The 25,037-nt window shown below is 49.9% G+C and overlaps 1 protein-coding gene across 10 annotated transcripts in view; it reads left to right on the top strand.

The window, feature by feature from the left end:
- ACTN1 (actinin alpha 1) overlaps window positions 1-25,037 on the top strand; it is a 97,541-nt gene that overhangs the window by 38,381 nt on the left and 34,123 nt on the right. For 9 of the 10 annotated variants that reach the window (XM_081513517.1, XM_081513516.1, XM_081513515.1 and 6 more), the window contains exons 2-3: window positions 15,820-15,934; window positions 20,198-20,317. The exons of the other annotated variant lie outside the window; for it this stretch is intronic. In XM_081513517.1, coding sequence (XP_081369643.1) covers window positions 15,820-15,934; window positions 20,198-20,317 — 235 coding nt within the window. The remainder of the gene's footprint in view (window positions 1-15,819; window positions 15,935-20,197; window positions 20,318-25,037) is intronic. 10 annotated transcript variants of the gene reach the window in all.

Below are 25,037 nucleotides of genomic sequence, written 5' to 3'. Positions count from 1 at the left end.
TCTTCCCAGGTGGTACTAGTGGTAAAGAGCCCTCTTGGCAATGCAAGAGACTTAAGAGATGCAAGTTTGATCCCTGGGTCAGGAAGATCCCCTGGAGGAAGACATGGCAACCCACTCCAATAATTCTTGCCTGGAGAATCCCATGGACAGAGGAGCCTGGTGGACTACAGTCCATGGGGTTGCAAGGAGTCGGACATGACTGAAGTGACTTTGCACGCACGCATGCACCAGTTTATAATGTGCTGTGTCTGTATTTTGGGAGAAGAAACTGTATTTTCCTGGACATCGGATGAAGAGGTTGACTTCATTAGGCTCCTCAACTCATGACCCACTTGCGGGTCCATCCATGCAAAGCCACTGCATATCTATCATGTTTTACCTTAGTCTCCCTACGATGGTCATGCTGTTGGTCCCCCACCCCTTCCCTGCCAACACAGATAACAGAATGATGCATGTTCTCCCAAGCACCCCAGTGTTCACTGCGTGAGAATTTCTTTGAGAGATTTCGTAGGTGGGTTGTTGGGCAGGTTCATGTTGCATTGCATAATGTAGCAGTGGCTTGCTCTCCAGCATGGCTGGCACAGCCCACCCTTCCAGCCAGGCACGAGGGCTCCCGGATTCCTCAACCACAGTGGTATTTGGGGTAATCACCTCTCTAATTGTTTACCAGTCTCCTGGGGGTAAAGGGCGAATTATTGTTTTATAAGCCACTGAGGAGGAATTCTTAAAGTGCCAAGCCTCTCTGTTCCCTTCCTCCATTCACTGTTCCTGGAACCAGAAACTTCCTCTTCGGCATGGAGTGATTGCAGAAAGCCCCGACTCCCCAGGGAGTGGTGGTTTATAGATAGTCTGTTCATGCTTCATCCTCCCCTCCCCCACCCAGAGTGCACGTCACTGGTGTGGTTCCTTGGTCTCAGCTTGTCCCCCCTGCCGCCTGCTTTCTGCTTAGGGCATCTCTGGTACCCCGAAGGCTCTGGGTTCCCTGGAGCTTGGAACTTTCTCTTGGGAGGCTGTGTTGCTACCTGCATTCGGTGTGAGGGCATGTGGCGGTCCCTCAGGAGGGAGGTGTGGGCAGCATCGTAGCACTGGTGTGGGTTCTGGGCTGAGGTCGTCTTACTGATCACATGTCCTTGATTGGGTCAAGGAGCCTGGGGCCAGGGATTACTGGGGCACAGTGCCGGCTGGTGCATGCTGGCCCAGGCTCAGGCACACACCGGGCACCAGGGCAACCTCTGTAACCCTTGAATGGTCCAGGTGACCGTCTAGAAAACACAGGCAATTCCATAGACCCTGAGCATTTTCTATCATCTCACTCCTTTCTGTGAGCATCTGTCTTTTATTTCTTATATTTAAATAGGGAACTCAAGATATTATTAACAACTTATCATGTGCTAGGCTTTTTGCAAGGGCTTCCCAAATGCACAGTGGTAAAGAATCCGCCTGCCAGTGCAGGAGGCACAAGAGATACAGGCTCAGTCCCTGGGTTGGGAAGATGCCCTGGAGGAGGGCATGGCAACCCACTCCAGTGTTCTTGCCTGGAGAATCCCATGGACAGAGGAGCCTGGTGGGCTACAGTCCATAGGGTTGCAAAGAGACGGACACAACTGAGTGCACTCACACAAGCTTTTTGCAAATGTTAGCGCATGGAAACCCCTTAACAGCCCAGGGTGAAAGACAGGCTCAAAAAGGGCAAGAATTTGCTCAGGTCTCAGTGTTAGTAAGTGGCAGACCCAGATCAAATCCAAGTCCTCTGCCCCTAAACGCATCCTCTTAAGCATGAAGCCCATGGTCCTTAGTGTGGTCTCCAGCCCAGCAGCATCAGCACCAGGTGGACTGTTGTGGGAAATGCAGTTTCTCCACCTGCCCATTAACTATGGAAGCAGAAGTCTGGAGGGATCCGTAAATCTGTTCTAGCGAGTCCTCCAGGTGATTCTAATGCATGTTCAAGTTTGAGAACCACCGCATGGAGCTACTCAGCTTCACGTTTTTCCTTTTATTTGTTTTCCGTCCTGCTCTTGTGTCATTGGGCCGGTCAGGGTAAGCTCAGACTTTGGGCCTTGGCCTCTCTTTGGAGGTTTCCTGCTCACTAAAGAGGTGCAGTGGCTATCTCTATTGGGTCTGGGGCCTCTAGGAACCCCTCCCAAGTCCCTGAAAGCAATGGGCAGAGCTGATGCCCCCGCTGCCTTCAGCTCCAAGCCTCTGGAGGTCAGAGTTCCTGACCCTGTGCCAAAGGGGTTGTCTTGAGAGGGCAGGTGTCCCAAGGGTGGACTGTGGGACAGGCCAGAACAGAAGCTCCAGTCCAGCGGGTTATTCAGGGACACAGAGAAGAGACTTGGGAAACTTCTTGATCCAAGCAGTGTCTCTTTCTTTTCTGCAAATTTGTAATAAGTGGTTTGGCCTCTCCAGAGGTTCCCCCATGGGGGGCTTGGAGCCTGGGCAGAATCCTTGTTCCCAGTCAGCAAAGCTAGCACACTCAGTAGAAATGACCCTGGCGAGAGAGGGGTTGCTAACTGTACTGTATTTTACTTTTTGAGCCCTCACCATCAGTCTGGTACTGTGCTCTTTAATTCTTACCACAATCCTAGGAGGGAATGGATTGATTATTCCCATTTCACGGATGCGACCATCGAGGCTTCAGGCTATAAAGTTGAGAGTCTCAGCTCAACCACACAGAGGAGTCAGGTTAGATGCTTGAGGTGGCCAGACCACAGATTCCCATATTTTATGAATACCAGGCAGGGCCTGATCCTTGTCATGTGGGGAAGTTCTCTATGGAATTGAGTGGCCCGTGGCTCTCAGCCTCGTGCCAGGAAAACCAAATGACCTCACATGTGAATGGCTTTTCCTTCTTTGGGGAAAGAATGTACAGGCCATTCCTGTGAGTTGCAGCCCACGTGGCCTGTGTGCTGTCAGATCCGCAAGGGCCAGACTCAGACTCCAGACGTGGGGGAGGTGTCACAGGCAGGCCGACCCTTGGCTTGTCAGTGGGGAGCAGGCTGTTCTCGACTTGGGCTCCCCAACTGGTGTGAAGTGTGCCCAGGTAGAGCCAAGAGGCCTTTCATGGCTAAGCGGGTGTCCTGGAGCATGACCTGCTCTTTGGAGTCACCACTCTCTTTGGAAGCAGCAACAAGACCAGTGGTGCCTAAAGCCCACAGTCAGGCCTGGCCCAAGTGCTACACATGCGCCCTAGATGAGCCCAGGCCTCCCCGCTGGGAATCTTGGTTTCAATTACTTCAGTATCTAGAGAGGGCGAGGGTCTGGGGCCTGCCTTTGAGACTGGTTTCTTCTAGTGGGCCAAATGGGTTTTTAAAAGACTTAGTGGGGTCTTGGAATATTTTCATAAAAAAATAGTTTTATTGATATATATAATTCACATTCCATACAATTCACCCATTTAAAATGTACAATTTAATGTTTTTTTTAGCATATTCAGATACATGCAACCATTACTGCAGTCAATTTTAGATCATTTTCATCACCTCCAAAAGAAACCCCACTCCCTTTAGCTATCGCTGACCCCCAGCCCTAAGCTACCACTACTCTATGTCTGCCTCTTGTAGATACATTTTTGGTTTTTTGACATCCAGAGAGCACTTAGTCTGCATCAGACACTGGGCTAAGCCTTCTGTGTTAGCTCACACGACCCTCATTTAGAACAACTGCATGGAATAAACTTTTTTTTTTTTGTCTTTATCTTACTGATGTGGAGACTGAGGGTCCGCGAGTCCAGGATCTCAGAGCCCACAGTGACAGAGCCTGCCAATGGCTGGACCGTTGCTGAGTCTCTTTCCTCCTAGGAGAGGCCAGCTGTGGATGGCGGTGGACTGGCCGAGAGGGAAGCCCTTTTTGCTTCACTGGGATCACACGCCACCTGACTTAAAATGGCCCTGAAATCTCTCAGCAGCCCTAGGTTCACTGGCACCTGTAGGAAGGCCCTGGGCTGTCTTCCAGGGGCCTCGGCGGGAAGAGGGGCCTGGAACAACACTTGGAGGGGCTGGGAGCTCTCCTCTCTCCAGGACATGGAGGTCAAATCACCTCCTAGAATGAGCCCCCTGTGCCGTGGCCTTGTGGCCTTGGCTGCCCTCCGGTCATCTGGTGATGTGTCTCCCCAAATGGGCTGCAGGTGGACATAAACCAGAAACACGGGCTCCTGCTTCTCCCCGTCCTGTTCTCCTCACCCTGGCCAGAGGCTGGTCTCGGGGTTTCCTCATTAGCAGGAGAGATATTACAGAACTGTTTCTTCATAACTTGTAGAGCTCTGTGAATGATTAACTTTGATTAAATAGAAAGGGAATGGGAAGTGAGAGCAGCAGGGAGCAGACACTGATGGGGCTCCTGTCCTGTCCTCACGCCTGGCTGTTCTGTTTCCATGGCCCTCACCTGACAACAGCCCTGCATATGGTGATGTTCTGTATCCCCATTTGTCAGACAAAGCAACTGAGGCCACAACCAGTTCATTAAAGCCACACAGCCACCGAGGGACAAAGGCCGGCTGGTTTAACATTTTTTAAAGCGTCTGTTGTGAACAGAGCACCAGACTGTCTTTAAATACAGAAGATCTAATGTGGTCCTTTTTCATGCCATGCTAGGCTGTCATAGGTCTTGTTATCCCCATCTTACAGATGGGCATCCTGAGGCTGGGATTGAGAATTTTGTCCAGAGAGACACAGCTAATGAAAGGTGTAGGTGGAGACCCGGCTCAGTCCAGTTACAGAGTCCAGCTCTGTTGGGAGCCTCCAGCCACCTGCCTCTGAATTGCCGGTACCCCAGCATTCACCCGACTTCAGGGGGAAAGCGAGTAGGGTGGTGCCCTCTCAGAGCAGAGGAAACCGCCTGGTGGTTCAGCACCACTCCCAGGTGGGTGGAAAGTAAACAGATCTGGGTGGAGATGTTCTTGGGGACTCTGCTTTTCATCTGTGAGTGAAGCAGCTGACAGCTTGCTTTGAAAGGCTGGCGGCCAGCCCTTGATAAGTTAACCAGATACTCCTGTTTACGTTACCAGAACACTGGGCATTGAGATCACTGCTGGCAGGCCTTTGCTTGGACAGCCCACCCAGTGCCCATGCCCTGGCCAGACTGGCAATGTGTGGGGGTCAGAGGGAGAGAGAACTCTTCCCTGGCTGGTCCTCAGTGACCTCCCCCCAGGCCAGCAGATGCTGCAGAGACCTCGGCCCTGAGTCCTCAAGGTGCCCTGGCCTGATGCTTGAACATGGCGGCCAGGAGTGGCAGAGGAGGTGGGCTCTGCTTGGCAGCCATGGCAGGGCCCCCGCCCAGAGGGGTGCGACGGGTTGGGAGGCTGCTGAACTGGTATCTCAGGTGATGAGCCCTAGAGCCTAGACCAGGGTCCTGGTGCCCTCCTCCAGGGAGGGGAAAACCATCCGATGAGAAGCCAGCTTGTATGGGAAGCCCTGCACCACCTTCAAGAGGCTTAGAAGCTTATTTGGGTTTTTCTGGGCTGCTGGGCCAGGGGTTTCTCCTCTTAATTTCCTGACTGTTCGCTGTCTGACTGTTGAGGTGGACATGTGGGCATGATTGCTGCTTTATCTTCATGTCCTGGTCCCTAATTATGACGTTCCTTATTTTACACTGATAAGGCACGTTAAGAGTTTTTCACAACCCTTTCTCTGTATTTTATTCTTACTAATTCTTTTAAATAGATGGAATAATTTTTATTTATCAATTCTTGTTTTATTTGGAAGTGTGTGTTTGCTCTCTGATCATTCAGGAGCACTGACCCCACCCCACTGCCACTCCAAGTCCTAGAGAAACCAAAAGTTCCCTCTGTCCCATCCCAGTTGTCCGACTTCCCAGATAAATGTACACACTTCCAGACAGGCTTTTCTTATATTTGCATAGCTTAAAAAAAACAAACATGACTGCACATGGTATAAAATTCAAAAGAAACAAAAGAATATCCTGTGAAAAGCAAACACCATGCCCTCCCCTGTCAGGAGCCTCCTACCTCCCCTCCCTGAAGGCAGCTGCTATGCCTGGTCCTTGCGTGTCCTTCCAGGGATGTTCTGGCATAAAGCTTTTAGGGACTATCCAGTAAAATAATAACAGGTGTCTTGTTGTGAGAGGTAGGCAATCTTGAGGCCGAAACGCTGATCATGCATTGAGTCGCTGAGATGAAACTGCCCCCGTGGACTTGACTGTATTGGCCTCTCTGACAAGGAGCAGAGCCCATCCGTTGTGATCAGCCTTACGCGGGAACAGAGGACGTGTGGTGTGCTCTCCCTGTTTGTAGTTTTTACGCTCGTGTGTTACGATGGGACAAGTTGCCCGGCTCCGACCTGCGGGGTCTGAGGGATGCTTTTGAGGTTACGTAGGTGGAAAGGGTTGAGGTGACTTATACGAGGTCACACTCATGCCTGGCTGAACCAGGGCAGAGCGCAGGTTTCCTAACCCCTGTGCCTGGAACAGTAACTCCCCCGGAGTGAGTGTTGGGATCCCAGGGGAGCGGGAGGATATGCCTGGGAGAGGTGTGGTCAGCACGTGAGGCTGGGGCCTGGCGGCCGGTGAGGTGGTACTGCTGTCTCCCACTCGCTGAGCCAGTCTCGTTTGGCTGCAGGTGGGGTATCTTGTTTACCCTGCTGCAGGACCAGTGGAGAGGTCAGCCAGGAATGGATGGCCTGGACTGAGGGGAGTGAGTGCTGGCAGGCAGAAGGCCTGGGAGGAGATGGGGACCGCCAACCACATTTGCAGATGGATGGGCAAGGAAGAAGAAAAGGCGTCGGCAATTCAGCTACAGGAGCACGAGCTCTGCTGGCATAGGGATTTTGTTTCCATCATTTTTTCTGATTCATGTGATTGCTCACATAGTTTTAAGCCTGTGGTGCATACAGTTTTGTATCCTGCTTTTTTGTTAATTACATGTCAGCCTTTTCCTGTAATATATAGTTTCAGAACCCATCATTTTGGCCATCTAGTGTTCCATTAAGTGGATGAACCATAATTTACTTAACTAATATTTTATTAATAGAATTTGGGGCTATTTCTACTTTTTTTCCTCTTAAGTAATGCTGGCAAGGATGTTTTTGTCCCCATGGCCCTCCTCTTTCTTGAGTGATACTTACCGAGGAGAGCGTCCCAGCATTGGGCTCAGAGTCTTGCCCATTTTAGCTCCCCTTGGTGAGTTGCCTGCCACCAGAGATGTGCCCCGCGTCAGCCTGCCCACTGTGACGTGCTGTGGCTTTGCCACTGTACCTACCCTTTAATGGGAATTAGCAGAAAGTTCCTTTTGCAGATGTTATAAATGAAGATTGGTACCTTGGTTTGAGTTCACACGGCATGGTGGTGTGTGTACATGAGCGTGTGAGACACATCTGATTGTTGTCCCTGGTGACAGGTGTGGGTCCTTGATCAAGCCTAAATGAGAAGAGCCCCTGTGGCCTCTCACAGGACGGACCTCGAGTTTTTGATTCCGGATTCCCAGATGGCTGACGCCGGCAGTGGTCTGTGAAGAATGTTAGCCCTGCTGGGCACAGCTGTCTGCTGAGCGCGTGTGCTGACACACACGTTCTTGTGTGGTAACTCTGTCGTTAGGAGACTTAGAAAGTTGTCACGTTTTCGCACAGCGGAACCAGGGACCCTGTCAGTCTTCATTCAAATTTAGCCTGCCTGTATCTTTTGAGGGGGCTGTGGAATGTCTTACTTTTATATTGTTCGGAGAGAGCATGGCAACCCACTCCAGTACTCTTGCCTGGAAAATCCTATGGATGGAGGAGCGTGGTAGGCTGCAGTCCATGGGGTTGCACAGAGTCAGACATGACGGAAGCGACTTAGCAGCAGCAGTGTTAAAAAATATAAAAGTCCAGATTTCTGCCTCCTCTTCATTCGAAGTCTGCTACCTGAGGACCCATGTTCCCTTGTGGAGCCAAGGAGAGAAGCCTACTGTCTCCTCACCACACCTGCCCTGGTACTGAGGCCTGTGTTCTGATTGCCAGTTACCAGCTTGCAACCAGGTCTTTGCGCCCATGTTGCTCTCCTGAGTAGAAACCCAACGGAGAGCCCAAGAGGGCCTTTGTTTCAAGAGAAATTCTGGAGTACACATGGAGGCGAGGTCTCGCCAGTCCCACTTTTCTTACGCTTGCCCATTGTGCTCTTTTATTAAACCTCTTTGTGCCTCAGTCTCCTTATCTGCAAAATGGGGAGAGTCATAGCGCCTGCCTCATAATGTTGTCATGAAGATTGAGTTAAAAGGGCTAAAGCATGCAGAAGGGGATCCAGCACAGAGCGAGTGCTCGACAGATGTTAGATGCTGCTGTTATTATTGTTAATGGCATATGTGTCTGCTTCCTCTAGACTAGATTCTCAGCCAGGGGAGATTTTTGGTTATCACAGCTTGAGGTGAGGGATGTTACCTGCATGTAGTGGGAAGGTCCGGGAATGCTGCTAAACATCCCATGATGTATGGGACAGGCTCCAAACCCTGAACAAAGTAGTAGCCGACCCAAAATATCAATGGTCTTGAGCTTGAGAAACTCCGCTCAGACACTGAAGCATGTGATCCTTTGTCCAGTTGAACTCTTCAAACACATCTCTGAACCAGCTTTTCAAGGGCTGCTTTGCACTCTTGAAGAATCAGTATTATAAGGGACCTACTTAGCTCAGCCATGAGGGGGTGCTTGGTTGAATCCTCTCTCAGCACCCTCACCAAGCACATGCCTTTGTTGGGTAACACACTGTACGTCCAGCGCTTGGTCTGTCCGTTATTACATAGAACTCTAGGCTTCCTGTCCTTCATCCTAGTAACAGTAGCTCCCATTTGTCGAGCCTTATGTGTGGGTGATTGTGCTTAGCAGTTGCTGCGTGTTGCCACACTGATCCACAGCACCCTTCTAGGCATATTCTATTATTTTACCCATTTTACAGATGTGGAGGTTGAGGGTTGGAAAAGTGAAGTCATTTGCCCAAGGTTACTCAGGGTCAGAGGTGGGATTAGAACTAGGTCAGTCTTACTGTAGAATACACGTTCCTCACCATTGGTGCCTGCCTTGTTCTGCCCAGGGCTGCACCTAACACATTTATTTGCTCGTCCATAGGATGGTCTTTCAAACATTTGGATGAGCCCCTGAGTCCACTTTTCTTTTTTCCTGGTCAGAGAGCCCCAGTTCCCAGAGTTCTCCTCAAAGACATGTTTCTGATCTGCTCACCATCCAGAATATTCTTCCATCTCTGGACAAGCAGCTGCCTGCCTTGGGACTCTCCATCATGCTGCCCCCAGAGAGGCAGCCCACCCCACGCCAGCTCTACTGACGGTCCATCAACTCAAGACACTCTCTGCCATTGCTGACCGGAGTCTCTCTGGGTGGTGTTTTCACTTCACAGTGACCAGTTTCTCATGACATGCCACAAGATTCAGTTCACCTGTCTGCCCTTGGTTCTGCTGTTCCCTTCCAGCACCCCACCCACACCTGCACCTGAAATCCCCATTGTCGTGGTGGAGCAGAAAGTATGTGGGGCTGGGAGTCAGGAGGGCAGGTTGTGAACATACCCAGCTGTGTGGCTTAGGAAAAATCACCCACCCTCTCTGGTCCATGTGCTCCAGTTGTAAAGTGAGGGTTTGGCTCTGATGTGCCAAGCATCTCTTCCAGTTCTTTGATGACATGTGTTGAATACCATGAACTTGTAATGCTGCTGCTGCTGCTGCTAAGTCGCTTCAGTCGTGTCCGGCTCTGTGCGACCCCATAGATGGCAGCCCATCAGGCTCCGCCGTCCCTGGGATTCTCCAGGCAAGAATACTGGAGTGGGTTGCCATTTCCTTCTCCAGTGCATGAAAGGGAAAAGGGAAAGTGAAGTCACTCAGTCGTGTCCGACTCTTGGCGACCCCATGGACTGAAGCCTGCCAGGCTCCTTCGTCCATGGGATTTTCCAGGCAAAAGAGTACTGGAGTGGGGTGCCATTGCCTTCTCCGGAACTTGTAATAATTATCTCTAATTATTGTGGTAACAGTAATGACAGGTAATTATGGAGCAGCCCCTGTGTTCCAGACCTTCTTTTCAGTGTTTTTAAGAGGATTGTCTCAGGAAATTCTTCACCAACCCCGTGCTGTTATTGCTCCACTTTACAGACAGGTGCCTTGAGGCAGAGCCACATTGAGTCACTTGCCTGAGGTTATCACCTGGCTAGAAATGGATGAGCTGGGGTTTACCTTGTCTTCTTCAGTGACTGAATCCTTCCAGTCTCTTGGATTCCTGCTCTGTGGAGTGATTTTTATTTTCAGTTTTTAAAAAAGAAAAATTTTGACCGCACTGCCTGGCTTATGGGATCTTAGTTTCCCAGCCAGAAATTGAACATATGCCCTCAGCAGTGAAAGAGCGGAGTCCCTCCAGGGATTCCCTCTGTGGAGCGATCTTAAGCAAGTCCTGTGACCTTCCTGTGCTCAGCATCTTGTGTTTTACTCCTTGTATTTCCCTCCTCCCACCAAGGTCACGACCCTGAATACGGCTTGACTTCAAAAGCTCAGCCCCTGACTCATGCTTACGGGGTAACCCTCTGTACCCCAGATCCCAGCTGGGCATGATTATTCAGACACCTTTTAGAATCTAAAATTTAGTTAGTAATGATGGTAATGACTACTACTTGCATACTTGATATATTTTAAACCGCATTAGTATTAATATTATTTTATCATAATTAATATAAATTAACAACTTAGTATGTCAATATAATCTTTTCCTGATTTTTTTTTGTGTGTGTGTGGTAAAATACACTGTATTATTTAATCTTCATTGCAGTCCTGTCTGGTAGATGCTATTGTCCCCCATTTACAGATGTGAAAACTGAGGCTCAAGAAGGCCTGTGGGGCTAAAGTCACATGCTAGTGCATCTGAGCTGGGAAGTAGGGAAAGCATGTTCTTGAAAGCCATTTGCCTTTTCAGTACATTTTAAGGAAGTATAGGGAATATGCTGGTGGTCCAGTGGTTAGGACTCGGGTGCTTTCATTGCCAGGGGCTTGGGTTTGATCCCTAATTGAGGAACTAAAATCCCACCAGCCACATGGCTCAGCCCCACCCCATCATCCCCCCCAAAAAAAAGGAAATATATGGACAGGATACTTGTTAAAGATGTAATGGAAAGCCCTTAGAGGATCTTGTATGAAAGCAGGATTGTGAGACCCGCAGAGAATGTAGACAGAGTTGGTTCTCTCTCCATCATTTCTGTGGACCTTGACTTAACTCCTGTGTCCCATACTCCCCCACCCCCTGTTGGAGCCGGGCCAGGACCGTTTGCAGCCTTGAACTACAGCGCTGGATAGTTACCCTCTTTGTCTCCTAAAATCACCTTCATGCCAGATTACACGTGGGCAGATGCTTCCAGGTCAGTGAGAAGCTGAGCAACAGTTGGGGTCCTCTGCCAATCCCTCCCTCTCTGTCCAGCGTCCTCCGAGGCTGTGCAGTGGGGCTGGAGGTGGGTGAAGGTTGAGAAGGGAGTGAGCCCCACTGTAGCTCTGGCCACCCTTCCAGCATGGAGCCCAGGCCCTTTCCCTAAGACCTGTCTGCACACCCGAGCTCATTCTACAGCAAAGCGGGTCCCCGGTAAAGCCTGTCAGCTCCTATCTCCTTAGTCAGGTTGTGAGACAAAGCACGGACCCCCTGATGGAGCTCTTGGAGCAAGGGGACGCTCAGAGGGGGCAGGGCCTGGTTGGGAGTGAGGCAGCAAGATGCCATTTGCCTTTATTTGAAGTCAGGCTGAATTGTAACCCTACTGGGGCCACACTGCCTGCCACGCCAGGGCATCTGGGCTGGAGGCCGTGGGGCCAGGGTCTCTAGCATGTGCGTCCCCTGTGGCTGGTGGCTTTTCCTCCTGCCCAGGGGCGGATGCCTCCCTCAGTCATAATTTGGGAGCTGAGGCTTCAGGACCAGGGCGTGCCCGTGCCAGAGGAGAGTGTCTGTGTGTTGTGCAGGGAGGACCTCGCTCCTGACTCTGCTGTCTCCTCTCCCAGGGCCCTGTCAGCCTTCTCTGCTGGGGGATCCACCAGGCCACGGTCAAAGTCGTAGGCTTTCTGCCCCCAACACTGCACTTTTAGCCCTCTTCCCATAACACATCGGGGCCAGTTCAATAAAAGAGTTCTCAGGCACAAGGTGTCATCTTGGGGACACTGTGCATTGCTTGCACGGATGGAACCCAGGACCGAGCTGGGTGGCTGGAGGAGGGAGGAGGGTGTGGGCTGGGAGCACCAGGGAGGTTCTGGGAGAGCTAGTTTTCTCCTCCCTCTAATCATTTATTGAGCATGTTCTAAGTGGCAAGCACTTTGTAGATGTTTTACAGTTAATCCACCTGATATTTATAAAGTGCCGACACTACCCCTGTTTTGCGACTAAGGGACCTGAGGTTTAGGGAGGCGAGTCTGCAGCTCACACAGCTGGTAAAGAGTGGATCTGAGTGCTAAACCGTATCTGGTTCCCCCCAAGTGCATGTTCTTAATCACTGAGTTACTATTTCCTCTGTGGCCCGAGCTTCAAGCTGGGTGCTGCTTGTTGGGGAGGTGCTCAGAGGCCCCTTCCTGGCAGTCACCCTATTGGGGTCAGGACAGGGCCTTGGGGTCTTAGCCAGGTGCAGCCCCCTGCGGCCTCAGAGGCAGGCCTTTGTGGGAGGGAGTTTGGGCAAACACAGGTGCATCTCAGCCTCCAGGGCTCTGGGACTGGCTTCTCCAGGAAATGGGGCTGGCTGCTTTCAACAGCACTTTTCCTCTTGCAAAAGCGGTATCTTTTTATCTCTTCCTCCTTCCTCTCACTCCATCCCCTCTCCACAGCTGGGTGGTAAACAGTGAGATTTCACGGTCCCCCTAACTATGAGGGTGCTGGCGATCCCCACCAGGACCCTGGCACCACTGGACCCGAAACTCTGTCTGAGCTGCTGGGGTGATCCACTTCTTGCCAAGTCAGCCGAAAACCCCAGGCAGAAGCTGATGGTGGGCCTGGGAGGGAGATGAGGGGAAGGTACTGTGGAAATGCAAGATGGTGGTAAATGACCCGCCCTCGTCAACATAGAGTATGGTGACACCCAGGCAGAAGTGCATATATGAACACATGACAGCTGGGAGAGAACAAGGAACCACAAACAAAATTATACGTATTGTAAAGATTTAAAAATTCTTTAATTTTTTTTGCATCAAAAAATTTACAGCAAAATGAAAAGAAAACCTAAGTAGCCTCTCATCCCCTGCTAGGTTTGCAATGTCAGCACGAGAGGAAGAGGACCCAGTGAATACTCTTTTTTTTTTTAATTAAAATTATTTATTTGACTGTGCTAAGTGTTAGTTGCAGGATCTTTGATCTTCATTGCAGCATGTGGGATCTAGTTCCCTGACGAGGGATTGAACCTGGGCCTCCCGCATTGGGAGTGTGGAATCTTAGCTGCTGGACCACCAGGGATGTCCTGTAGATACTCTTTCCTGTCCTGCTGTATCTTCTTTCCTCTGAGCCAGAGGGTTCCTGGGGTCCCTGAGAGAGCTGTCAGTCCCTTGCCCTGATACCTTTCAGGTGTGGTTGGATCTTCCTGGATCCTCTCACTTTGTATCAGTTCCTCACTTGCTCCTTCACTCAGTTGTCTCAGTTTTACATCCACCAGAGTGTCTGTTGCACAGGGCAAGGGTTTTTGTTATTTTGCTCAGTGCTGCATCTGTGACTCTGTGCGCTGAGACTCTAGGGTGAACACTGAGTCCAGGTGTGAAGCTGACCAGTGGCCATCTTGCAGTGGGATTAGAGCAATGATGGAGGAGATGCAGGGTGTCAAGGGCTGACACATCACCCGATGTGGTGGGTGGCTATCTGGAAGGCTTTCTGAAGGAGGTGATCTCTTAGCCCAGTCTTAGGGGAAGAGTGTGAGTTGGCCAAGCCTGATATAGAGGACACTCCAGGCTGAAGGGTCAGTGTGTGTCTCCTGCCCACCTTCAGTCTGTGTCAGATTCATCAAACTTTGGAACAGCCCACACATCCCTCTTGCCTATCATGGGAGTGGACTTGCCTATAGAGTAGAGATGTGTTTGCAGGGAGAGAAAAGAGTATCCTGTGTTGCTAAGTGCCTCGTGAAATATGATTTAAGAATGAAGCCTGGACTTTCCTGGTGGTCCAGTGGATAAGAATCCGCCTGCCAGTGCAGGAGACCTGGGTTTGATCCCTGGTCTCGGAATTGGAAGATCTCACATGCCTCGAGGCAGCTAAGCCCGTGTGCCACAACAACTGAGCCCGCATGCTGCAACTACTAAAGCCTATGTGCCCTAGAGCTGGCAGTGAGAAGCCCACACCCCTCAACTAGGGAGTAGCCCCTGCTCATCACAACTAGAGAAAGCCCATGCACAGCAGCAAAGACCTAGCAGAGCCATAAATAAATAAAAAAATAACAAAAAAGGAACAAGGCCCAATGTTGGGGGAATGTCATAACACAGCTTCCTCTCCCCTCGTGTGACTGCTGTCTCCTCTTCTTGCTCCAGCCTCTTCAACTCTTGCTTATAAACCTGCTCAGCCATTTCTTCTCCCCGGTCCTCACTGGCGTGGCATCCTGCCCTCCTCCTGCCCATTTTTGCCACTTCGCTTTGGAGTTCCCTAGGGCAAGAGGAAGTGGTGGTGGGGGTCATGAGTCTGGTGACCTTTCCGAAGAGGAGGAATATTTCTAATTTCTAGCGTGGTCACTGCTGTTTTGATGAATAGCTCCCTCTCACCATTGCCACTTGGCAGCGCGGGTGGGGAGAGACCTGGCTGGCCTTGCTGGGGGTGACTGAATGTTGGCTGTTGAGCCCCTATGTAAGCGAGAGTACCATTTGGTGCAGAGAAGTCTTGAGTCGGCAAGGAATAGTTTGGATCTAAAGCAGGAGAGCTCTTCTCTGTGTGAGCTGGGGAGAGGCACTTGCCCAGGTTTTGTTTGGATGGGCGAGTGAAATTGAAGCGCATACTTTTTATTTCTCGTTTTTGTTGAGTCACCCCGTTCCTTGAGTGAGACACCAGGAGGTGCATTTGGCCTGGGACAGCTTGGTTGGTGACCTGCCTGATCATCTGCTTAAGACAGAATACAGAAGCTTCAAAGTTCTCTCCCCATAGATCAGAAAATTACAATGTTGATGATCTTTCATTTAGTCTCCTTACAGTCCCTTTTAAAAATTCTTGCTCATACTTCTGCAGTTTAGGGTGCCTCCACCTCCCATCTCCTGTATACAAACATGCACTGTAGGCTACTTATCTCTCTCCTTATCTGGACACTGTCCCTCTGAACTCTGTCCCCAGTAAAACTGATTAAAGCTCTCCATTAGCTAGCTGCCAAGTGGGCAAGGATTTAATAAATTTATTTACCTTATGGTGTTAATGAGGCTTAATATTTTACCTCTGGGATACTCCGCCTTGTAACTGTGAAGATCCAAACTAAGCTTTAAAATCTGAGAGGTAAACTGCCAAGAATAGAATCATACCAATTCTAAATGTAGGTGGGGATAATGGTTTCGGAAGAAGGTCAGGAGGGTGGACTTTAAAAGGAGGGTGCTGCTTTGTCCATCCCACTGGTGCCCACCCAAGCTGCTGGCCCTACAGGGAAACAACCCCTCAGCTATTGCCTTGCGATGAGGTGAAGGAGATTGTGTGAGACAACCATACTGAGAGGTTTTATGGGCTCTACTGAGTGGATTTCTTGCCCTCTTTGACCCTGTCAGATGTTTTGACCAACAAGGATGACAACGCCAGCCCACTCGGCATCTTGCACAAAACAACTGGAAAAATGACATGAGGCAGCCGGGTCCTGGGGACACAGTGAAGCCCTCGTGAGAGCCTCAGAGACTTTGTGGCTTGTGGGAGAGCCTGACCACTTGCTCTTCTTTCCTTCCTGCAGACGTTTACAGCATGGTGCAACTCCCACCTCCGGAAGGCGGGAACGCAGATCGAGAACATTGAGGAGGATTTCCGGGACGGCCTGAAGCTGATGCTGCTGCTGGAGGTCATTTCAGGTGAGCTGGTGAGCTGGACCACTGGTCTTGGGAGTGCCAGGGCAAAGGTGATGCCAGACAGGCAGGGTCACCATGGCCCAGGATCAGGCATTGCAATCCACTGGGTTCTGCCCCTTTGGGAATGCTGCCCTGACACCTCTGCTTCTGCTCCATCTTTGGTTGGGGCTAGTTTTGGAGCTTTAGAAAGAGTGGGAGATGGCATGTGATTTCGGATCCTGAGACTGAGTTTGGGCTTGGCTCTGCTGCCAACTGTCTGTGTGTCCTTGGACAAGTCACTGCCTTTCTGCCTCAGCATCCTCATTTGCATAAACAGCTGTCTGAAGGTTGGTCTCTGGTGTCTCTTCTCCTCCAAGGCTAGAATTCTTTGGTCAGGAAAGCAACCACTTCTGCCCATCTCCAAATGCTGGCTCCTCTGCTACCTATCCACCTATATCAAGGTGATCCTAGTTCCTTATCTGGTCCCCAGTTTGGCATTTGGATGTCCAGATATCTGGAGGGACAGCTCCTGTCTCCAATGCCTATCTCCACTTGCTTGTAAATACCTTTCCTCCACCATCCCTTAAGGGTTGGAGGTCCTTGAGATTCTAGCCTTGGCTTACACACTGGGCAATCTTAGCTGCTTTCTTCACTTTATCTTCCATCTTGATGCCAGTGAGTCCTAGACTAGTGTCCAACCTTCTCCTTGGAGCCTCCTCTTAAATCCTGAATTGCACTGGGCATCTCCACCCATTTGTGCCCAGGCTTCAATACACAGTACCACGCCTGGCCCTTGCAAACCTCTTTTTCCTCCTGCAGTCTTCATCTTGTTCTTCTAAGCCTCATTCAGGAATCCTAGACAGCTCTTCCTTTGAAATTCAAGTTTCATTCATTCTGTTTTCTTCTTCTGTTCTCCTTCTTTGACCTCTGCTATGCAGGTAATCATTGTGCCTGTATCAGCTCTCACCTAGATGATCTCCAGAGGCCTTTGACCCCTCCTCCCAGCTCCCCACCTTCTCACTGCCCCCCATCACCCATAGTAGCCAGAGGGTCCATCTAATAGCCCAAATATGGTTGCACTGTTCCCTGCTTGAAACGTTTCAGTGCCTCCCTGGGGCTTTGTACCTGCAGCTCACATTCGTTAACATAGCTAGCAGAATCCTTCATGACCTGGCACCTGCTTTGTTTTCGACTAACTATTCCCAAAAAGGTGTCAGACTTCAGACTCCGCCACAGGAAGACATGCAGCCCTCGCCATGCCTGAGTCTCCCTGCTCTCTGTTTTCAGTGTTTTTGCACAAGCTCTGGCTGGCTTCTCTGCCCCTCAGTGCTTTAAAATATTTCCACTGAAAGTAGGGGTAGCGAGTGTGTGTATGTTCAAATACACATAACTTAAAATTTACTCTTTGGGCCATTTTTAAACGTGCACAGAGGCGTTGAGTACATTCACATTGTTGTGCAACCGTCATCACCAATACTCATCTCCAGACTTTTTCATCATTCCACACCGAGACGCCATGCCATTAAATGCCAACGCACCATCCCCTTCTCCCCCCAGCCCTTGCCCACCACCATTCTACATTCTATCTCTGTGAACTTGACTGTTCTAGGTTCCTCGTATTAGAGCAGTCATGTAGCATTTGTCCTTTTGTGACTGACTTATTTCATTTAGCATAAGGTGCTCTTGGTTTCTCCATGAAGTAGCGTGTATCAGAATCTCCTTCCTTTTCAAGAGCAGACAATATTCCATTGTGTACATATGTTCCACATTTTGCTTATTCAGTCATCTGTCATTCACACTTGAGTCGTTTCCACGTTTTGGCTATTTTGAGTATTACCGCGGAGAACATGGGTGTACAGATACTGTGTAAGTCTGTGCTTTCAGTTCTCTTGAGTATGTACCCAGAAGTGGAATTGTTGGATCCTAGGGTAATTCTGCATTGAATTTTTTCAGGAACTGCCGTATGTTTTCCTCTAATTGCCTTTTACTTTTTAAAATTTTAAATATATTTATTTTTTTAATTAAAGGATAATTGCTTTACCGAATTGTGTTGGTTTCTGCCAAGCATCAACATGAACCAGCCATATGTATATGTATGTCCCCTCCCTCTTGAACCTTCCTTCCATCTCCCTCCACATCCCACCCCCTAGGTTGTTACAGAACTCTAAATGCCTTTTAGAGTGTCCTTCTTACCTCTTCCTCCAACATGTCTTAGTTTAAGCAAATCTAGCATTGTTCTTTTTCATTTTTAAAAACTCAATTTAGGCATCTCCTCCAAGAAGGCTTCCCTGACCACCACCCCTTCTGTTCCTGCTTTGAGTGCCTGCCCTCCTCTGGGCTCCTGGAACAGACCGTTGATTCCTGTAGCATGTCATTTGCCACACAGCAGGATCATTTTTGGCTCATGCGTTTTCTGCCCACTGCACACCTGGCCCCGGAGGGCAGGGACAAATGTGTCTGTGTCCCAGGTGCTTAGATCTATATACTTGACAGGTAGGTGATGCTCAGCAAATACTAGTGTGACCAAATGCCCAGTTGGGCTTTTCCGAATACCTACCAGGTGCTTGCACTGAACAGGCCTGTGCACGTCTGGGAGGCAGCTCTTCTGTTTCCTGGGGTGGGGAGAGATTGAGTCATTGAGACGATGCCTTTTCCTCCCTGAGTGTCTCTGGAGATGGTTAGGATGACAGGAAGAGGAGGGGGGCTGCCGCCTGCAGAGGTCCTCTGAGTGTGGTCCCTGGACCACCCAGCAGAATCAGCAGGACTACATAGCCACATGTGGGTTCCCAGACCTCCAAAGTCAGAAACTCAGGAGAAAGGGGAAGGGGGCCAGACACCTACAGTCAGCAGGTTCTCCAGGTGATTTTGTGTGGACCGAAGTCCCAGGACTTTGCTACCTCCCTTGTCTTGGAGGAGCCCTGTTCCAGCCAGTGAATGTAGCTGGCAGTCAGGCTGGCGAGCTCAGGCTTAGCAGGACCTAAAGGCTGGGGCTCTAGTGGGAGCAGCCCTCGGTGGGTGGGCGGGGGGTGTGGGCACAAGGTACTGCCTCCATCCCTCCTATTGGAAGGGAGCCCTGGGGCGTCTCATCTGCCCAGGGGGGCAGTAGGGTACCTTCCCAGAGTGGGTGGGCTGTGGCCACCTTGGGAAAGCCGCACTTGGGAAGTCTTGATTTAATAATAAAAACCCAGCTGGGCTTCCCTGGATGCTGCCAGGCCAAGTGACATCTGTGGCAAGAAGTCTGTTCTGTGTAAGTCGGGTGGGGGGTCCTGGGGAGGGGGGCTCCCTTGGAGAAGTGCTGCTCTTGACAGGATGAACATGACCGTGCATCGGGGCCACCCTGCCCCTTGGGATCTCTCAGCCAGGCTTGTTGATGTGTTCGGAAGGGGGGTGGAGAGGGTGCCGCTGGGCTGGGCTGGAGACTGCGGTGGGTGTAAGGTCCTGAGTTCGAGGACGGTGGTTCCCAGACCTCTCGGAGATTGAAAGCTGTGCGCCCCTTCCCCAGGTCTGAGCACACGTTACATGTATGCATTTTTCAAATGGCTTCAGGGGATCCCTGGATACCTACTTCTGTGCTCTGAGCAGGGCATTTGGAGAACCAACTCATCAACCCCTGCTTCCCCGAAGCTTCTGACCATAAACACTGAACAGCAGAAGTTCCCACTGTGGGAAGTGGGGGTCGGGGAAATGGCCGTTGAGTGAGGGTGGAGGGTTGACTTGGAGCTGAGCCGAGAGTGTCCCTGGGCAGCAGTAACCGGACAAGAGCTACGATTCTCAAATGAAAGAGGGGCTCTGTGGGCAACACATAGGGAACTTTCTCAAAATACCCTAGCGTGACCTACACACTCTCCCGGATCAAAACAGTCTAGGCTAGGAGTTCAGGGCCTTTGCAAATGCTGTTCCTTCTGCCTTGATTGCCATTCCATGCAGTCTGGGTCTGCTGGCCTCCCACTCAGAGGCCTCCCCTGACCGCCTCACAACTTTTTCACCCTCCTAACTGCCCTCCTCCTCTGTAGTCTCTTTTAAAGCATTTGTTTTAAGCATGTCTCCTTTTTGGCTTTTTGTTCATTTGTATATGTTGATGTGTGTTGAAGGTATGTCTCTCCTCCCAGACCGAAAGTCCATGAAGGCAGCAAGCTGTTTTGTTCACCCCTGTATTCCTAGCACACAGCCAAGTCCTTTGACATAAACTCAGGGCTTAATACAGATGTGTTGAGTGGCTGCAAGCAGTTTAGAGCTGAGAAGTAGGAGAACAGTGTTTCACTTCCCATTCCTCCCTCTCCTGTTCAGGTGAACGTTTGGCCAAGCCGGAGAGAGGCAAAATGAGGGTGCACAAGATCTCCAATGTCAACAAGGCCCTGGACTTCATAGCCAGCAAGGGGGTCAAGCTGGTGTCCATAGGAGCTGAAGGTGAGTAAGGCCTGCTCCCTGGCTGCCCCCTACCACCATCCCATCCCTCTGCATCTAGCCAGATTTTCTGTCCCCACCTCTTGATTCTATTGGCCTTTTCTAGCCTGACTCCTCGACCCACACATCCATGGGGGCATTTGGAAGTAGGGGTCTCAGCATCTGGCTGGCCAGTGGATCCTTCATGTAAAAACGGCACTTTCCATCTAGTCTCTGCACCTTGGTGACCGTGACCCCAACTCCCCCACTCCCTGCTGAATCCTAGTGCTGTGGGATCTGTGGGATCTGTGTATGTGGAATGCCACCTCCCCCTTCTGCAGGCCTGGCTGTGTTCCCCTGTCCTGAGCACAGAGTTCTGTGGTCTGGGGAGAGTGTATGTATGCTGGTGTGTAGAGAGAGCCCCTGCAGGATGGCTGTCCAGAAGGCTTTAGGAACTTTTTTTTTTGGCCACACCGCGAGGCATGAGGGATCTTAGTTCCCGGACCAGGGATCGAACCCATGTCCCCTGCATTGGGAGCATAGAGTCTTAACTGCTGGACTGCCAGGGAAGTCCCAGGAATATTCTTAATAACATTTCCCTGCAGAGCAGCTTCTTGACTTTTTTCCCTTTTACTTAAGAAAAAAAAAATGTTTATACACCTGAAACTAACACCAGATTGTAAATCAGCTATACTTCAATCTTTAAAAATTGTTTAAAGTTCAGTTTAAACCATTATTAGCATGTTCTTAATGGTTAGAAGGAGGTGGCACAGTTTTTTGTGTGTGGTTCTGAAGGACTTGGAGAGGGTTGAGGTGATTAGAATCAAGTACCATAACCAGGCCCCATGAGGACTGTGTCCCATGGATTCATCAATGGATTGGGCACCTGCTGTGTGGTGCCAGAGATTAAAAGGTGGGTAGTACACAGTCTCCATTCATTCATTCATTCATTGTAGATATAACCTTAACTGTAATTACTGATCACTTGTTCTGCAGCAGGCACTATGCTAAAACCCTTTGTACCAGTGATCTCACATCATCCTCTCCATAGCCCTGTGAGATGGCTCTAATTTTATCCCCATTTTGCAAAAAGAAAACATGTGCCTAATGAAGATTAACTTGTCCAAAGTCCTGTCTTCAGTAAGTGGTAAAGCCGGAACTCAAATCCAGGTCAGAGTGACACCAGAGAAATGCCCCAGAGGGTGGCGTTTCCTTACAGAAGGTGCAGGGTGTTGCTCCAGTAAATCCATAGCAGCTGATCTTTTTCTCTGGTTGATGATCTGAAAGTCCTCCTCCTTTTTTCTGGAAATTGAGGGATTTGATGTAACAATATCAAACTGAGAAACTTGAGCACAGAGGCTGGCAAACTACAGTCTGTGGGGTCAAACCTGGCTTTTGTAAATATTGGAACACGGCCACACCCATCTGTTTACATATTATTGGCTGCTTTCCTGCTGCAGGCAGAATTGAATAGTTGTGTCAGAGACCATATGCCTGCAAAGCTGAAAATATTTCCTATCAGGCCCTTTACAGGAAAAGCTTGCTGACCCTTGCCTTATCAGGGACTCAGGCTAGTACTTGAGGTCATTGTGGGTGGTGCCTTATGTATTCCATCCCCAGAGCTGTGAGGTAGAGATCATGTCTCCTACATCCTTGTGGTCCTAGCTCCCAGCGGCATGATGCACACAGTCAGTGCTCAGTAAATGTTTGAAGAGCTTGTGTACAACAGGGTACAAAAGAAGAAAAGAATTGTTTGTTCTCTTAGGAAGGAATCAAGACTTGGCAGAAAAAGTTTCAGCCAAGTAGGATGGGAAGCCAAAGAAATTACCACTCTGGTGGTCTGGTACAAGCTCAGATGCTCCCTAGGGCAGAGAAGTAGAGGATGTGTGAGGTGAGCCAGGTGTGTGAGGTGGGTGACAGTAGGGATGAGTGGGGAGTGTGGAAAAGTGGGAGAAACACATCCTTCTAAGCGGGGCAGCTGCTGTGTAGATCTAACCAATTGTTGCTGAGTGGGAATACATATCCAGTGTTGCCAGATGTTCTGATTTTTCAAAAGAAGCCAGAAATCCAGATTTTTAGAAAGGAGAATGTAACAACTACCATTATATATATATATATATAGGGAGAGAGAGAGTCCCAGGTAGTGCTAGTGGTAAACAACCCGCCTGCCAATGCAGGAGACATAAGAGACTGGGTTTGATCCCTGGGTCTGGAAGATCCTCTGGAAAAGGGAATGGCTTCCCATTCCAGTATTTTTGCCTGGAGAATCCCATGGACAGAGGAGCCCGGCGAGCTACAGTCCATGGGGTTGCAAAGAGACACAACTGAAGCGACTTAGCACACACACACACATGTATATGTATATATGTAGTAGTGTTAGTTGCTGCATTGTAGGCAGATTCTTTACCATCTGAACCACCAGGGAAGCCCGTGTGTGTGTGTGTGTGTGTGTGTGTGTGTGTGTGTGTGTGTGTGTGTGTGTGTGTGTGTGTGTGTGTGTGTATCACTGAATACCAAAGGGGAGGAAGAGAGGAAAAAGATGGGCAAGAATAGCACTTGCTGAGGTCCAGATCTGTGGCTGGCCAGACAGGACAGAATGCTTTAACAGGCTTGTAGTATCACTAGCCATATTTTACAGTCAAGGAAACTAAGGCTCAGAGGAGTTGCTAGAATGGAAGTGTGTAGTATGTTGACCACAGGCTCTGGGCCAGATGGTTTCCATTTGGCAGAATGCAGATTAAACCCTGGGAGTTTGGACTCCAGAGCTGAGGTCTAAACCTCGCCAGTCATCAGGGCACTGCTGCCTCCTCCGCAGGGGTCCAGGACAGAACCTTCACGTCTGATTTTCCTCAGCTGTGAAGTGGCAGGTCACACTGGCTGTGTGGTCTCAACAGAGGGGTAAGGAGCACAGGCAGACAGGGGCATAAACTCTAACCACCACCTCTATTTTTCTAGGAGGTCACTTAACCTAGCTGGCTGGAGTTTTCTAGTTCCCTTGACACAGACCTTGCTTCTTGAAAGATTTCTAAAGCTGCCTTTAAAATGAGACATTCTGAGCCTTCCTGCTACATTTAGGCAAAGGCTTCCCTCTTTGAAATCTTCACTCCCATTTTAAACCAATGCATTAATAATAACCTATATGGGAAAAGAATCTGGAAAAGAATGAATGTCTATATGTATAACTGAATCGTTTTGCTGTACACCTGAAATTAACACATTGTAAATGAACTATACTGCAATTAAAAAAAAAGAGGTCAAGCACCAAGGTCATGCCAGGATGGCCACGCTGCTGAGCCAGGAAACCGGACGAGGCCCAGAAAGGGTTTTGTTTATTTTAATGAAATGAAGTTTGCTGTTGTAGACTATCAAAGACAGTGGAATGGATCACCCAAAAGGAGCTCTGCTGGGTTTGGGGTGGGGGGAGACATTGCCAGTTATCCTGGCAAGGGAGCCTTGGGGAGCAGATCTGAAACCCAATGAAAGACCCCAGACCTTTGAAGGATGATCACGTGGGGTAAAGTGTTGACTCCGGCTGACCCTGGTGGGAAGCACCAGGCCTGGAAGGGCGGGCCTGTGGGCAGGCTGACTGTGGATAACATACAGAACCTTAGGGGACGGAGTGGGTGCTCTGGGAAAGGCATCGGTTCCCTGACCCCGAAGATGTTCAGATGGAGGCAGGAGGCAAGCAGCATCCATGCCACTGGAGAGGTTAGAATAGATCCATTTCTTGTGTGATACTTGATTCTAGAATGTCTAGACTTCATGGGATTGGGACTTGACCTGGGTGAGTGGTTGGAGTTTAACCAGATGAGAGCATCTGAGAAGGAGTTTTCATTTTAAAATCCAGAGGCAGGGAAAGCCTGATGGTTTTGGGCACTGGAGCCTGGGAGTGGGCTTGATGATTTAGCATCTGTCCTTAGGTAGGATGGTGGCCATTGATCTGGGCAGTGATGACCCCCAGGGTAGAGGGTCTAGTTTTCTATCACATAGAGTTTCCTCAGCATCATTGATTCCACTATCTGAATACTGCCTGCCTGGAGGGGGGCCAAGAGAGAGGCAGGTTCTGGGTAAAAGCAGGATGTGAAGAGCTTCATAGGTAGCTGTGGTCTAGGAATGGCATCTTCCCACACCCACAGCAGACATTTGTTAATATGTCATCATGGCTTTTCCCCCAGGGGCCCGGTTGCAGCCGTGGCACCTTCCTTTTGGACCCAGCGTGTCAGGCCATAGAGATGCCTGTGAGATGGACAATCTTACTCCAAACATAGAGATACCTAGTGAAAGGATCCATTCTGGGGAGGGTTTTTGAGGGTCAGGGGGGCTCAGGTGGACACGGGGGATGAACACAAACCACTCTCTTTGCCTGTACTCGGCTTCTCTGTTTTCTGGCATGAAACCGCTTCCTTGGTAGGAGTGAGAATTCCGTAAGCAAACTCCCCAGGGGCTGGGTGTTTCTGTGGAAGAGGAGAAAAGTAAGTTGGCAAGACCCAAAAAGCTGTCTTGTCATCCTTGGTATTGGAGGGACCCTGAGCTCAAGGGCAGCAGGAGGCTGGGGTATTTAGCCTTTATGCTGGAAAAGACTGAAGGCAGGAGAAGAAAGGGGATGACAGAGAATGAGATGGTTGGATGGCATCACTGACTCAATGGACATGAGTTTGAGCGAGCTCCAGGAGATGGTGAAGGACAGGGAAGCCTGGCATGCTGCAGTCCATGGGGTCGCAAAGAGTCGGACACGATTGAGTGA

The sequence above is a fragment of the Giraffa tippelskirchi genome, chromosome 7 (genome assembly GCF_054371585.1).
Source record: "Giraffa tippelskirchi isolate mGirTip1 chromosome 7, T2T-mGirTip1v1.2.pri, whole genome shotgun sequence".
Taxonomy (NCBI): domain Eukaryota; kingdom Metazoa; phylum Chordata; class Mammalia; order Artiodactyla; family Giraffidae; genus Giraffa; species Giraffa tippelskirchi.
The sequence above is the reverse complement of the archived record's forward strand: the minus strand, read 5'-3'. Positions and strand labels throughout refer to the sequence as shown.